This window comes from Pinus tabuliformis, chromosome 6 (assembly GCF_031772625.1).
Source record: "Pinus tabuliformis cultivar Carrire ecotype Pingquan chromosome 6, CPIR1, whole genome shotgun sequence".
Classification (NCBI taxonomy): Eukaryota; Viridiplantae; Streptophyta; class Pinopsida; order Pinales; family Pinaceae; genus Pinus; species Pinus tabuliformis.
Genome location: NC_142292.1, coordinates 1,893,594,244 through 1,893,609,692, shown reverse-complemented (window position 1 = coordinate 1,893,609,692; position 15,449 = coordinate 1,893,594,244). Strand labels below are relative to the sequence as shown.

At 34.4% G+C, this 15,449-nt stretch overlaps 1 protein-coding gene across 1 annotated transcript; it reads right to left on the bottom strand.

Moving 5' to 3' along the window:
• Positions 1-10,400: 10,400 nt before the first annotated feature.
• Positions 10,401-11,263, bottom strand: LOC149266739 (uncharacterized). Its single transcript, XM_089397317.1, has one exon. The coding sequence runs from the start codon at positions 11,073-11,075 to the stop codon at positions 10,683-10,685; it is 393 nt and encodes a 130-aa protein (XP_089253443.1). The 5' UTR covers positions 11,076-11,263; the 3' UTR covers positions 10,401-10,682.
• Positions 11,264-15,449: the final 4,186 nt, after the last annotated feature.

Genomic DNA, 15,449 nt, shown 5'->3' with positions numbered 1-15,449 from the left:
TTTTGGCAACAATTCAATTTGCTGCTTTATTTCTCTCTCCTCTTTCAACACATAAATATGTTGTGTTGAATTCTCAAAAGAACTCATGAGATTGTCAACTAGTCTCTCTTTCACATCATCTACTCTAATGATGTATTCCTGCTCTTGTCCACTGTAGTGAACTCTTTCCTTTGCAGTGTCAATCTGCTAAACTTTCGTATCCATCTCCTTTTTCTTATGATTATCATTCATGACAATGTTTTTGTTTTCCTTTTTCAGCAATGTCCCTTGAACATCTATTCTCTATTTTTCCAACTCCCTTCTTTGAAAATCTAATTTTCTATATAACACAATAATTTCAATTGGAGTAGAATTTGGAAATTTCACACAATTTTCCATACCTTCCTTTGTTACTGATAAATCATCAGATGTCCATTTTCCCAAGGTTAAATCCTTTACATAGGTTTCTTCCTTCTTAACATCCTTCACTAGATGTCCTTCTCTTTTTCTGACTGTCTCAACAGCTTCCACAACTATTTCCACTGTGCCTATCATCATGGTGAATTGATGATTATTTACTATGTTTTTAGCTAACATAGTCTCTTTTTCTTCAGTACATTTTGCCTTGTTGTCCCTTTGTAACTCTTCTCCCAGAGTGATCCTTGTCTCACCATCTGCATTAACATTCTCCTGTATTTGGTTTTCATTATAAACATTAATCAAACTCACTTGATTACCTTTCTGAGACAGTATTCCTTCATTCTTCATCAGAATAAGATCCTCATTCTTCATCCCTATGACAACTTCATTAGACTCATCCATAGACTTTTTCTTCTGTATTCAGTCAAATTCTTCTTCTTTTGAGAAGTTTTCTTTGTCACCTTCTACTTCTAGATCTTCATCTACTCTAAAGATATCTTCAAAAGGTTGCTTTTGTCTTGCAATACCTGCCATCATACACAATCTATCAGTTTTAAAAACATAAGACCATGTGGTCCCACTTGATGTTTCAGCCATCATATCTCCTTGCTGTTCCAAGTTCTCTTTATGACTCAAAAATTATTTGATGGTCTTCTCTTTAATCTCCTCAAGCTCTTCAATTTGTTGCTTGATATCTTTCCCCAACTATATATGAGACCTATCTATCTCATCTTCTTCCATAACAGAATTTAGATTCTGCTTTTCTTCTTTCTCCTTTATGACAATATCAGCAAATTGTCTTTATTTACATGTTTCACCTGCAAACATACACAAATTGTCAGATTTAAAACCATGTGACCCTTTGGCCTCACTTGAAGTTTCAGTCTTCAAGTCTTCATCTTCACTCTCTCCCAGAATTTCTCCCTGTTCTAGTTCACAAATGGACTCTTCCATTTCCAACTCAACTTCCTTGAGTTTTTCCCTCAGCCACTTTACTTGCTTTTGTTGTAGCCTTCTCTGCAACTTATGCCATTCCACTAGCTTCTTCCTTAATACCCAACCTTGTCTCTGGTTTTCCTCTAGTATTCTCCTTAATGTATCGAGTTGTTCTTTTAACTCGGCAATCTCTTTGTCAATTTCCTCTTGACTCATCCTCTTGCCATTTTCCTTGGCATCCTCTTTCTTCATCTTTCTTCTGTTGTGGCTTCTCTCTGAACCTCTGCTATGACTATCAGTAGTCATCTTCTTCTCCTCTTCCTTCATGAGCTCCTCACTCATCTGCAACAAACCTTTGCAATAGCTAGTCCTCCTCGCTGCAATCTTACCTCACTAAGCTCTCCTCACTCAGTCTTTTGGTAAGCATGGGTCCTCTGTCTGGAACCTCCTCTTGAGCAACACCTTTGCTCCTTCTAGGCTTCTGCAATCTTTCACTCTCTCTTGAGAACACTTCAACTGTCCTCTCTCTGTCCAACCTCTTGTTGGATTCTTCAGGTTCACTGCCACTTTTTCTTCAAAGTGTTTTCCTTACTCTATCTTCAAGAACACATCTGGTTCTCCTCACATAGCTTCTCTTGTTGTCCTTTGCTGAGATGCCTCATTTGCAACCACAATCTTCGATTTCAATTTGAAACAAAACACACTATCTTACCTCCAAGGTCTATGTATGATCTTATTCTCCCATTCTTTTGCACTTTGAATTGATTCTCCTCTGTTTTTTCTCCAAGTCCTCTTTCCTTCAGAATTTGTACTAAGCAATCTTGCTCTCACTTTTCTTCAAGGAATTCTATGTTCCTGTCTACTCCAAGCCTCTGCTAGAACTGCTACAATCTCTAAAGAACTCCAAAAGTTCCCCTACAATCTTTTGTTGTAGCCTCAATCATTCATCAATTAACTTATGCACATTACCTTATTCTGTGTGCACACTCCTTTTCATAGGAAATCTTTCCCCACTCTGATTACAATTTTGCTTTGATACCAATTCTTCTCTGATACCAAATGATGCTAGGGTTACCCTTGCTTACCCCACAGTATGCATTTACTTTGCATAAACACATTAGTCCTAGGTATTTAACTCTCAAAGGAGTCAAGTCTTCATCTATCAATGGTCAAGGCCCTATTCATCAGTTCCTTTATATCGGAACTCAATCACCCCGCTTTAAACCTTCTATCGGGACTTTAATCAATCCTCGAGCCTTCATATAAGACTTTATTAAAGCCTTTCATTAATCCTTTCTATCAGAACTTAAAACCCTCCATAACCTTCATTAACCCTTATACCACACATATGCAACCTTTTCCCTCTCTTAACATTGGTTAAATATGTTTTAACGTATAAACTTTCTCATTGGCACTATTTCCCTTTATAACCCTTTACAAAGGAAATGCCACAAAACATACCTTTTTTCCTTTATACGGCCTCTGCACACTTCCCGAGGTCACCTTTATCGCAATCGGGTATCGCAGTCCTCGCGGTCACACCACATATATGCCTCATCACCCCTTCCGACTCCGATATTCGACTATCGGAACGTTTAAATCACACCTTTGCATTAAAAGACTCGCACAACACTTTATAGGAATACAATGATATTCTGACCCGAACACATAAGGCCGGACTTCAAAGTTTATATGCCTGCATCTGTATTTATTGTCGGGTAAGCCCTTCCATATCAAAATTTTCATTGCGTTGCTCCTCCTTCGATCTCTAATCACAGAAGCCTCTGATCAAATATTGACCATCTGTTGTATCCTCCGATCAAATGGTTAACATTACTCGTGATTGTTTAAACTTGCGCGCCTATTCTCCACCGTCGATTTGCACCCAACATATCCAATGGCTGTCGTTGATATCGGGTAGATAACAAGCGCGAGGATTAACCACCCGATAAAGTGGTTTCCTCTCTCCTCTCGCTGCCATGTGTCGTTTGATGAGTGGAATTGGCGCTCGTCCTTTAATATCGCTTACTATTTTGAGGCCGCCCGAAATCCACTTTCACTATTACAAAACCACCGATGCGATATTCCTCCGTCTCCTCTGCAATTGGCTCCTCGTCGTTGATCTTCAAGATCCAACGGTTGTTGTTCATCATTTCTTCAATTCTCATTTCTCCATTTACTTATGTTTTTACGCTGTTTCTTCAATTTCCCTTTGTGGTTTGGGTTTCTTCAAAGGTTCTGGGTCTTCTGCTATTTCACTGCGCACTCTTCCTGAGCTTGTCTTCTGTGAATTCTTACATCGCCTTCTCTTCAGAGCTTCACTCTGATCACCCAAGTGGATTCAATGATCCCTTATGATTCCTCCGAATCATTCTTCTCCTCTACGTATTTCTTCAGAACTCTGCCTGCAACCCTGTCACAAAACCTACAAATTCATAGTTTACATGTAATTCAATCATTCGATATTCATTCACACACTTACACAGTTCCTGAATGAACCTCTATATATATAAATATGAACAACTAATTACAATCGAGACTTCTCTGTCTCTCACAGGCCTATTCTTCAATATCGTGGCCTCCCCTTGCACTCTGCTCGTAGGCTTACATTTATACTAGAAAGGTTCGTTGAACTAATCCTGGTTCGACTCCTAAATCTACTGAACTGACTCCTAAATCCTCTATCCTCTATTTCCACTTCTAATCTCCATTTAATTCCTAAGAACTCTCCTTAGTTCCTCGAATCATGGAACTGTTTAAAGAGTCCTAATTGACTTTAGACTCTTTTTTCATTATTGCCCACTCATGTTCTCATTTATTTGAGAGCATTTACAAACATCTCACATTATCTAATTTAATTCATATTCTATGCACTCAAATCCCTAATATTACATTAATTCATCACTTAGGAATCCAACTTTCTCTTACTTAATTACAATGATTTTCTCTTGGGTTGGATGCTCCTGCATCATCTTCCACTTAGAAATAAAAATATAGAGGAGTTAATTTATGGTTGAAATGTACTTTTAAATTTGCAACTTATTTTCATATAAAAATGGAAAAGTGCAAAAATTAAAACAAGAAATGAAAAAGGGAGAAGCTTTTCACATTGTTGATTCATATTTTAATAGAGAATCCATAATTGATCCTTCACATGAGTATTATTACAAGAAGATACTATAACGTATAAACGATAATTGAAAAAACATAACATAAAAATACAACAAATTAGATCAATACCTCAATGCTTCATTAGTCTTAAATGTTTTTATACTCGAGATAAATTCAACATTATCCCTAAAATCACATAATTTCCTTCCTTCATTTTTTTCTCTTCTTCACAATCTTCTAATTTTCCAAATCCCCTTGAAATGGAGAAAGACTTATTTTCAAATGAGTGAGTTAAGTCTCTTGTAAAATAAAATATATTTTATTTCTAATAACATGACAATTCAAAAATTCATAAAATATTCAAGTAGTTAGATCTATGGCTAGCAATATCAATACATGTGGATGGTAGCTTCCTCAGCAGATATCATCGTCATTAAAAAATAGTCAATGATATGCAACAAAAACCACCAGGAGAGGATGCACCATCCATAAATAGATAGTATATGATTGCCATATCTAAACGTGTCCACGTGCAATTTTCCCTTGAAGAATGGATGCATGAAAAATATAATAAATACTCTTTAATCTATAAGTTATCGATTCACCATGGTTAAACAATAAATAAATGAAATAAAATACTCTTTAATCTATGAGCATGTGCTGATGGATCCACATAGAAGAACCAACAAAGTGCATCCTCCAAGGTGCATGAGATATACAACAATAAAAAAAAATCCTCCTAGGAGAATGATCCATATCCAAGCTCCAAAAATAGAAAGTGGTCCATAAGATGGATGCAACCAATCCATATGCCGAATCCCAACGCAACCAAATCTATGGATGGACTAGCCATATGAAGTAGTAAAACCTCAAAATAGTAAGTGGATAATCTCCATAATGAAAATCTAAGGAGATAAGGTTGAATGAGGGATTTAACCATATAAAAATGTCATGAAATAATAAAATATATATCTCTAGGGAATACAAGGAAGTGTCTCCACAAGTCCAACCTCAAATAAGCTCAAAAATAATAATATGACCAAATAAATACATGTAAAAAGCGAAACCGATGGCCCTCCAAGTATGCTAAACCTCCTCCATAAAACTCCTCCATAATCAACTCTAACAAAATAATATATATTCCAAGTGAAAGAGATTACGGCACTCTGATGAAGGTTAAACAATGATACATGTAAATGAATTGTCATTGCAATAATGATGAGAGAGCATCTAGGAAAGGTGTTCACTAGAAAAGTGTGCCATGTAGCTATTTTCACCACTCAGAAATGATAAACTACTCTCTAATGAAGTGTGTCATAGGTGAATGTACTATGATTAAAAACCTAAAAAATAAACTATTACTCCATGTCACATGTCACAAAGATGTCTAGGTAATGCAACAGAGTGTACCTTAGAGAAGTGTTCCAACCTCTACATGAAACAATAAAATAATGCATATTTTGGTAAGTATGACCAAGAAAATGGGAATACAACTATAAATGAATAACCAACTCTAAATAACACCTTCAAGTGTGTAAGGGAAGTTAAAGAAGTTGGGAAACCTAGCTACAGACGTTAACTGGATAAATTAGATTAATTTAACCATTGAATAGTTAAACCAACCTCGAGTGTGTGCACCAACGTAAATGCTAAAATAAAACCATATCACCCCTCCAAATAGTCATCAATTGATTAAATCACCATGAACATTTGTGCTATTGAATGACGTATTCTAATAAAATGTTGTATAATGTAAATTAAAGATATTTTATACACTAGAAAAACCCCACCATGATAGGGTGTCAGATGGAGGTGTTATGGCACCCCTAATGTTAACAATTGATAGGATAAACAACATGTGAGATCAAAGTAAGCCATTCCAAATGTTTTTCTGATTAATGATACAACAGTTGAGTAGGTACATGAGGTGAGGTTTTATGGTGAAAGTAGATGATCGATAAGCTAGTATGTGCAATGTGAATAAGAAAATTAGGGATATGGGATTAATATTGAGAATTCAAAATTTTTCCTTATGATGGATCCTTGCTAGGATTTGAAACGTTGACAAAATATGGTTATTATTGTGGGTTCTTGAAAACTTAACTCAAAATATTGAGAATGTTAGGTGAGGAATTCATATGCCCAATCCATTTCTTGATGAGGCCAAACTCGTAGAGGAAAAGGAAGGCTTAAGTGGTACTAGAACACTAGTTGTTGAGCATAGTATCTTTTCCCCTATATTATTACCTCTTTTCCTAGTTGGTATTCTCACGATACTTTTTATTTTTTACACTTCAAATGTTTTAGTTAACTTGATTACGAGATTAGAGGTCAAGTTAGGTGTATATGGCTTAGACTTAGTAATATTAGAGTTGAAATATTTATTCTTTTCTAGAATTATATGTCTTTTGGAACGAAGGATCTACTTTGCTTCTCATTCTCTTCACTCCCTTATATGTCTTGCACTTAATTGGGTAAGTCTATCTCAAGCATCACTCTACTGAGATTTTCTTATCCAAATTTCACTAGCATTAGATGCCCTTGTTCCTCATTGTTTGTATTTACTCTTTTCTCCCCTAGTTGGTATTTCCTTTTATCCAATTTCCCTAAGCCCTCCAATGGTTCCTCCTCTCCTTAGTGATTAATTATGGAAATCACTCCCATAGGAAATAACTTTGAAACAACTAGTATATGGGCCTTGGGAAAAATGAAAATTTCCTCTCGAAAATGAAGCCTCATGGCGATAAAAATTCTTAACCTATGTAGAAAAGAACACTACTAAAGTTCATTATTATATTCATCCATATTTCCTCCAAATATAGAGGAAATGGAAAACCTAGAACCTTGAGTGAATTAGAAAAGATGTAAAGTGATGAGAAAAAAAATATTTTAGGAATATAAAAGTTAATATTTTGAATTTAAGTTCTCTACAACTCGAGATACCAAGTTATTTAGAACATTTTAGCTTTTCTAGATCACTAATTCCTTCATACCTCAATTTGTGGAGTTAATCTTCAAAATGGTATTTGGAGTCAACATTATAGTTTTTGATATACATTAAAATTCAAGACAAAAAGGGAATGCAAGAGGAAGCATGAACTCAATACATAAGAGGCACTCCCTCAATCTTATCATTTTATGGGAGCACCTAATTCCTGAACAACATCTGCAATAAGAGATTCGTTAAGCATAATTAGGAGTAGGATTTCCAAACTAATTATGACTTGATATCAAGCTCATTAAATCAATATTCTTGTATGGTTTTTTACTTTCTAGTTAGTCCATGTTTTCTAAAATGCTTTGTCTAAGTTGATACATAACTTATTCGTTTTAACTAAGATCATTCTTGATATGGAAAAGTAATTAATGATTACATTTTTCACATACTCTGATTTGGTTTCCTTATTGACGGACCAATGGGGGTTACAGATGTAACCTTTTTTGTTATAATATTAATATATAGATACTATCTTACAAGAAAGAAAATAAAAACCACCTTGATAATAAAATAACATAAATCCCGACCTAAGGTACACCATCACTAAGAGACTATTATATCAAAATTCAAGATCAGACCTTTGGAAAAGGTTAGATTATCATCATATGTAGTACCCCAATTTTTAACTCAAATTTAGGAAATAACATATCAATGAGGCTATTAACATCATGAAACACTTTCCCTCAGCAAATTTTTAACAATCTTGTAATTTTGCTTTGGAAAACCTTGCGAAGGAGACATGGGTGATCCAAACACAACAAAGTTATAGAAAAAAAACATAAAGAGATGCTAACCCCATCCTAGTGACACCAACAACATACATACACACCAATTCACTAAGAGGCATCAACAACATCATCAAACATCTTCCTCCTAACACCATCATCAAAGCCCTTAGGGAACTAGAACCACCATCCATATCTAAGATAAGCATATATACCAAACCATTCCATAATGAGATAGTATGCTCAAAAACCAACTAAAATTGCAACCGATGGTGATCAACAAGGCAAGTACAGGTGAGAATACCCCCAAATAGTAAGCATAACTATGTGACCAAGGAGTTGTGAGTCCTCAAATCCAAACACATATAAGAAATCAACAAAATATCTCCATCAATGTGATTGAAACCACAAATTGAAACCTCATACAAATGAGCTGTAACATAGTGAATGACTATTCTCTTTATTTATAAAATTTCGAGTAGTGTAATCTTTTTCTCACATTTTTCTCTTCTTTGAATAGCCACAAAACTCTTCTTTCATTTGATTATATTGTTCAAAAAGGTAATTTGAACAATCTCTTGTTAAATTAATATCAAGGGACTTTATCCTCATATTTTTTTTTGCCCAAAATCCCTTTCGATCCACTAGTATTTTTCACATTAGCTCTTTTATTAGGAAATTTCCATTTTTCTTCTTTTGCAACAATAAATAAGCAGGACTAAATAAATGAATATAACTCTATGTACAAGGAGAATTACATGGAATACATTTTTCAAATAATATATCAAGGGAAAATAAAGTTCAAATATGTGTAGGTGCAAAGTATACATGTTTTTAATATTATATCAAGTGCAGTGCAGAGAGATATCAAATTTTTGTATGTACAAAATTCTTTTGGAATGTTAAATATGAGGAAATGTTTACACGTAGAGAGATTGATTTGATCCTTCTTGATGCTTCTATGTTATTTTTTTACAATATCATTTATATCACATATAAATTTCGCATATCCATATAAAAAAATATTATTATTTTTAATTCAATTAAAACTCTTATAATACACACAGCTACATACATATACACATAGCATTTTTCCTTAACATATTTTAATAACTCTTTTTATTAAAAAAATTTAATATCATATACATAATATATATTAATTATATATATGGAAAAATAATTTTTATATTACATTATTAAATAAATTTAAATATAAATCATTTTTATTTAAATTCATATTTTTAATATAATTCTAAATGTAATATTTCATTGAGCTAATACTCCACTCCCTCATATATTAAAGTCTATAAAATTATAAATATTAGTCTCTCCTCCATATTTGAAAATATTAGCCTCTACCCTATATTTGAACCTTTAGCCTCTAAAGAAAAAATACAAGCTCCTAATTATTAAACCTGCCGAAACTTACAAGAGGATAGAGAACAACCCTACCCCTTTTAGAACTTTGGAAAAATAAACCATTTAAAAATTAAATCCAATAAGGCCAAACGAATCATTTCCACCCTCTTACTAGCTAGCCTAACTTTTAATAAAAATATATATTATCGAAAAGTCTCGTTCGCCGCCACACCATGTTAGATATGATGTATATAGGATGTATTCTTTAACCAAACCAAACTATATAAAAATTTGCTACCCGATCTAAAGCTTTACAGCTCTCGGTTTGCTTGATTTTTCTCCCGTAATCACTGTGTCCTTTTGCTTTATTTTTTTTCCCTAATCATTTTGTCTCTTGGAACGAACTTTAAAAAAGTTTGAAAATTAAGGTCAATTGCTTCAACATGTTAAGTTACTAAATTTTTCCACAACGCTATCCAGATTTTGCGTCTTGACACGACGGCATCTTTGGGTAGAATTCTGTCACGAATCCAGTCCACATGGGCCATTTCCTTCCCTTCACGACGAATCCAGTGCACATGGGCCAGGGCCATTTCCTTCATGGTTTCCATTAACATCCTATTTTTTTATGTTATCAAACAACACTATTTGGGCGGTTATCGGGGTTTGGTTACTCTTCGTGATGCGGGAACATTTTAAGATTTAGCAAGCTCCAAAATTCCGTAAATGAATTTCGAGTTCCTTTCATCTGGTTCCGCAAAATTCCTTTAATCCTTTGAGTTAGGGTGCAAAACTTCGGAAATCTGTGTGATGTTAACGTAATATTACGAATATAATGCTCAATTCATACTATCCAAAATATATTTATGATATAAACCAAAAAATGTTCACATCGATTGTTCGAGATCATACATTATTTTTTTCCACATATTTGGCTGGATCAGTACGCCCAATCTGAATTTTGGTTAAGAATAGTAGATAGAAATTACACCGGGAGTAAATAAAGAATACTTATTTCAATAAAAAATAACCATACAATAAAGAATCCCAAATGAATATGGCGGCCATCCACTCCGTGAAACCCGGAGTGGAATCATAGAAAAGAGAGAAATAATCATCTCTTCTAATCTGAAGAGAAAGATGCAGGATGCAGATTAAAAGATGAAGGCGACTCCTCCAAGCAAGGCGATTCCAATTATATCCATCTTCTCCATGCTTGGGATAGAGACAAGCCCACTACTGGTGCTAGGTGGCAAAGCGGTGGCTGGGCCTTGAGCTGAGGGGCCAGATGCCGGAGTTTGAGCTGCTGGAGAGGTGGCTGAGGTTGGTGGGGTGGCGATTTTAGAAGAAGGAGCGGACGCTGGAGAAGAAACAGTTGGGGAAGTTGCAGTAGGAGGAGAAGCGGGAGTTAGCGCTGTCGGGGATTGAACTGGCGACGCCTTGGGCGTTGCTGCCTTGGGCGACGGTGCAGGTGCTGGTGCGGGAGAGGCTGAGTTCATCAATCCTAAAACAAAAACGAAGCAGAGAAATGCACTAAATCGCCCCATCTTGTCTGCTGGTGGGTATTGGCGAAGGATTCTATAAATTCCTGTTGTGACAGAAACTCTTTGGATCTGTTCCTGTAAAATTTAAACCAAGAGGCTGCCCAGGAAGAGAAAACACAACTAAAGAGATCAGGCAGGGAGCAGTAAAGCGAGGGCTTGGTATAATATAGAGGTAGTGCCAGAACTACGGTGAGGATTCCCTTCAATCACTCCACCACTGGATGTAGGCCACTTCTAACCGATTTCGACCTGTCCGCGTCCCCACTCAACAGCCTGTCGTCGATGAACAGCCTTTCTCGGGTTGGATGAGTTGGATTGCTGCCGACTATTTCATCCGAACGTACACGTGTATACCTGCAGTGGATCTTTAGGATTCGTTCATGCCGTTGCTTAGCAGCAAAGTAAGGATGGGTGTCTGTATATGAATTCGCATGGAATTTGGACAGCGCTGCCGTTAAACTATCCGTTGGATGAATACGCGTCGTTCGATAAAGCCGCGGCCTTCTAGATGTTGGCCGTAGTTTGAGTAAAATACTGGTGATAGTGGTTAGAGCGCGTTGAGACTTTTTCAAAAGCGAAAGGCAGCTGGTCATTGATTTCGGAAGACCCAACGGTAACAATAACGGACCCCGTAAACGGCTATCTCCGGACTAATAAAGGGAAATTAGACGGCTTCACCACTTAAGAATACAGAGCTGGGAAATCGCTGTGTAGAGACTAATTAAATAGGCGTTAAATAGTTATTTTAGATTCCAATCAATCACCTAAAATATGTACATGTGCTGGGACTCATTTTCGTGATTTGGGGAATATTTTTGCATGTGTAAAATCGAATGATTTCATATGACATGACCATCTTCCAACATCATGCTTTTTCAACCTATCTCAATATTTTATTTAATCATAGAAATTTGTGATTTATTAGAGGTATCTGGACTAAGTCGAAGATCAAATCTTAACGCCTACAATCATTCTAAATTAATTAATTAATTATATATATATATTAATTCCTTTGTACAATGTTGTCTTTATATACATGACATATTAAGATACACTTTGAGTGTGATTGATCAAAGTAGATTGATTCTATTTTTAAATGTCAAATTCAATTTTTGTAATGAAATATAGCTTAAAGTCGTTAAGATGAAAGGGTAGGTATCCTTGTTTCACAAAAGACATTTTGAGTTGTTTGATCAAGGATGTTTATATGTTAGATGAGTTAAAAAGTAATTTATAAAAATATTTTTGTGTGGTGTTGTATATATTTGAGTAAATTGGATTTCTCATTATAAAAAATAATTAGTAGAGATATATAAGTTAAATGATTGATGAATGTTGATGGATATAATGTCATATGGTAAAATGATAATGTATATTTATTTTTTTAATTTTTGTATATTTTTAAAATAATAAATTGTATAAAATTTTATATTAAATAATTATTTTTTAAAACTTAATTTTATATAGAGAAAGAATTCTTTTTCTATATATATATATCTATATATATAATTTCTCAGTAACACTTATAACTCACTTGTAACTCAGATCTTGGTCTTATAAGGAAAGAAATTAGAGAGAATGAAAGAAAGTTAAATGTGTAACGTCAAAATTAATTTCAAAATTTCTTAAAAATCTTATTTAAAAATATCTTAAATCGTCAAAATTATATTAATAAATGTGATTAATATAGATTGATAGGCATTTATAGTATAGATTTAATATTAATATTAATATATAATAATAAATTTTATAGTATAAAATAATATTATTATTAATATCTTACAAACACAATGATAATAATAATATTTATAATAATAATTTAAAATAATTGTTATTATTATGATGATGATGATGATGATTAACGTCCACTAAGACCAAACATTGGTCTATCGGACCTAAAGAAATGAATTATTTAGTTTGATTTAAGGTTTTATTCCTATGCTCAAAATGGCTGGAGAGAAGCCTCCCGAGCTCACTATAATTTTGACATCATAACAAGCTATCGAGGTCAGTATTGCAACAAAGATTATGAAACTGAGATCTAATGTGGTTGTACGTGGGGCACTCTAAGAGGAAGTGATTTTCATCCTCGATGTTCATATTTTCATTGAGATGGCAGATCCTTTCCATCCATGGTGTTTTAGGAACTGCCCAACGACCCGTTTACTATGAAGCTCATGAGAGTTTGTTCTAATCTTGGCTATATTAATTTTCCTTTGTGAGCTAGTTAAAACAGAATATACTTTTGATTTTCTAGGGTGGGGTTGATGACCTCCTTATAATATCTTAATTTTCTTTTAGCTCCTAAATCTTTTTCACACCACATTTTTTCTTTGAACTTAGAAGTAACAATATTTTTAATGTTATTAACGTTTTGCAATGCAACATTCTCGTCGATCTCCCAATGGTTTAACCAGGCCCTGACGTCTTTATACCAACCTCGTTTGAGCCTTAGGTGGTTTTGGCTGGAATTTAAAGCTAGCTTAGGAAGTCTATGATCTCCTATGTTATTGAGCTTGTGCTTGTACAATAGAAGCCTAGTCATAGCTAGGCTCTTGATAAGGGAAAGACCCACTTCTATAAGGAGAATAGGGTAGGGTGTATTGCTTTTAATTTTGAAGTTATATGTTATAAAATGCTTCTGGATTTGATCAATATTTCTCTAGGATTCTCTAGAGATGCTGCAACCCAAAACCTCACATCCATATAAGATAACAGCAGTGACTAAAGTTTCAAAGAGGAACTTCTTTCTATCCCACATTATGAGGTTTTCCATTTTACAATTAATTTCAAGACCAAAATAGGCTTTCCACCCCCCATTAATCTTTTTCTCAATGCTATAGTTCCAGTTGAGATTGTGATGAATACCAATTCCTAGGTACTTGTAAGAAGGCACTTCCTCCAAGTTATTATTGTCATACATAAAATTAGCGTAAGTGTCCTTCTTGGATTTGATAATCATAACTTTTGTTTTGTTAGTGTTAACAGTCATACCTATGGTAGAGCAGAAATCCTTAAGAAGTCTAACCTGCTTATCAAGATTAGATGGGCACCTTGTGAGAAGAACAATACCGTCAGCATAGAGAAGAAGGATGATGACTATCCCAACTAAAATCGTGCCAGCATAGCCTGCTTCCTCTAAACAACCTTCTAGCTTGTCGATGTAAATGCAAAATAGGGTAGGGGAGAGGGGGAAACCTTGTTTAACTCCAATATTAAACTTAATATCTTTCAACCATGCCTCGTTGCTCTTTAACTTGGAAATTACATTCTCGTATAACCTTATAGCAACAACTCAACTTGAAAGGAACATTTAGCACTTCTAATCTATTCCATAGGTTCTTTCTAGGAACCGTATCGAAAGCCTTTGTAAAGTCCACAAAGCAACAAAAGGGATTGGATTTATCATTGCGACATTCCTCCACAATGATCTTAAGCATAACGAGGTGTTCCTTTGTTGAGTGTTGCCTTCTAAAACCTGCTTGGCCTTTAGCCCGCTTACCTTCACTTTCAAACCATATGATCAACTTCTTTTCCAAAATAATACCATGTAACTTAGCTAAGAGAGGGTTGATCATAATTGTCCAATAATTAGAGTGGTTATTTGTATCCTCACTTTTAAAAATAGGGATAATGAGGCTCTAAGTCCATGGTTTAGGGAACCCTTTCTTCATCGCTTGATTGAAAAGCTTGTCGATGTGGGGGATGAGGACAAGACCTCCAATTTTTCAGATTTCAGCCTGGTAACCTTCAATGTCCTTAGCTTTGCCATTTTCCAGGTGTTTAACCCCAAAATCAATGTCTTCTAATGAGAAAACTTCTTTCGTTGTGAGCAGGATAGGAATTCAAGTCATGTAAAAAAATTTTATTATTATCTTTAGTTTTCCTAGTTAGAATCTACCTCTAAAATTTATTACGAGATAATATTATTGATGTTATCAATAATATGATAAATCCAACAAATTATTGATATTATAGACCTAAAGAATTATAAGCCCAATGGAATCATAATAAACCTAAGCGATTGTTATTATAAATCAAAGGGATTAATATTAAAAAAATTAAGGAATCAATAAAACCAAAGGATTAATATGTTAAACCCAAGGCATTAATAACCCCAAGAGATTATTAACATTTTAAGCATAAGGGTTTAATATTAAAAACCCAATCAATTAATAAACCCAAGGGACTAATATTATAAACCCAAGGCGTTAATAACCCCAAGGAATTATTAGTATTATAAATAGATGAGATCAATATTATAAACCCAAGAGATTAATAAACCCAAGTGATGAATATTTTAAACCCAAGGGATTATTAATATTAATGGCGTAGTCTAACTTATAGATGAAATGACCTTTTTCATGAAAAAATGAA

Excerpts from the sequence above, each read along its gene's own strand:
- LOC149266739 (XM_089397317.1), bottom strand. The coding sequence starts at position 11,075 with ATGGGGCGATTTAGTGCATTTCTCTGCTTCGTTTTTGTTTTAGGATTG.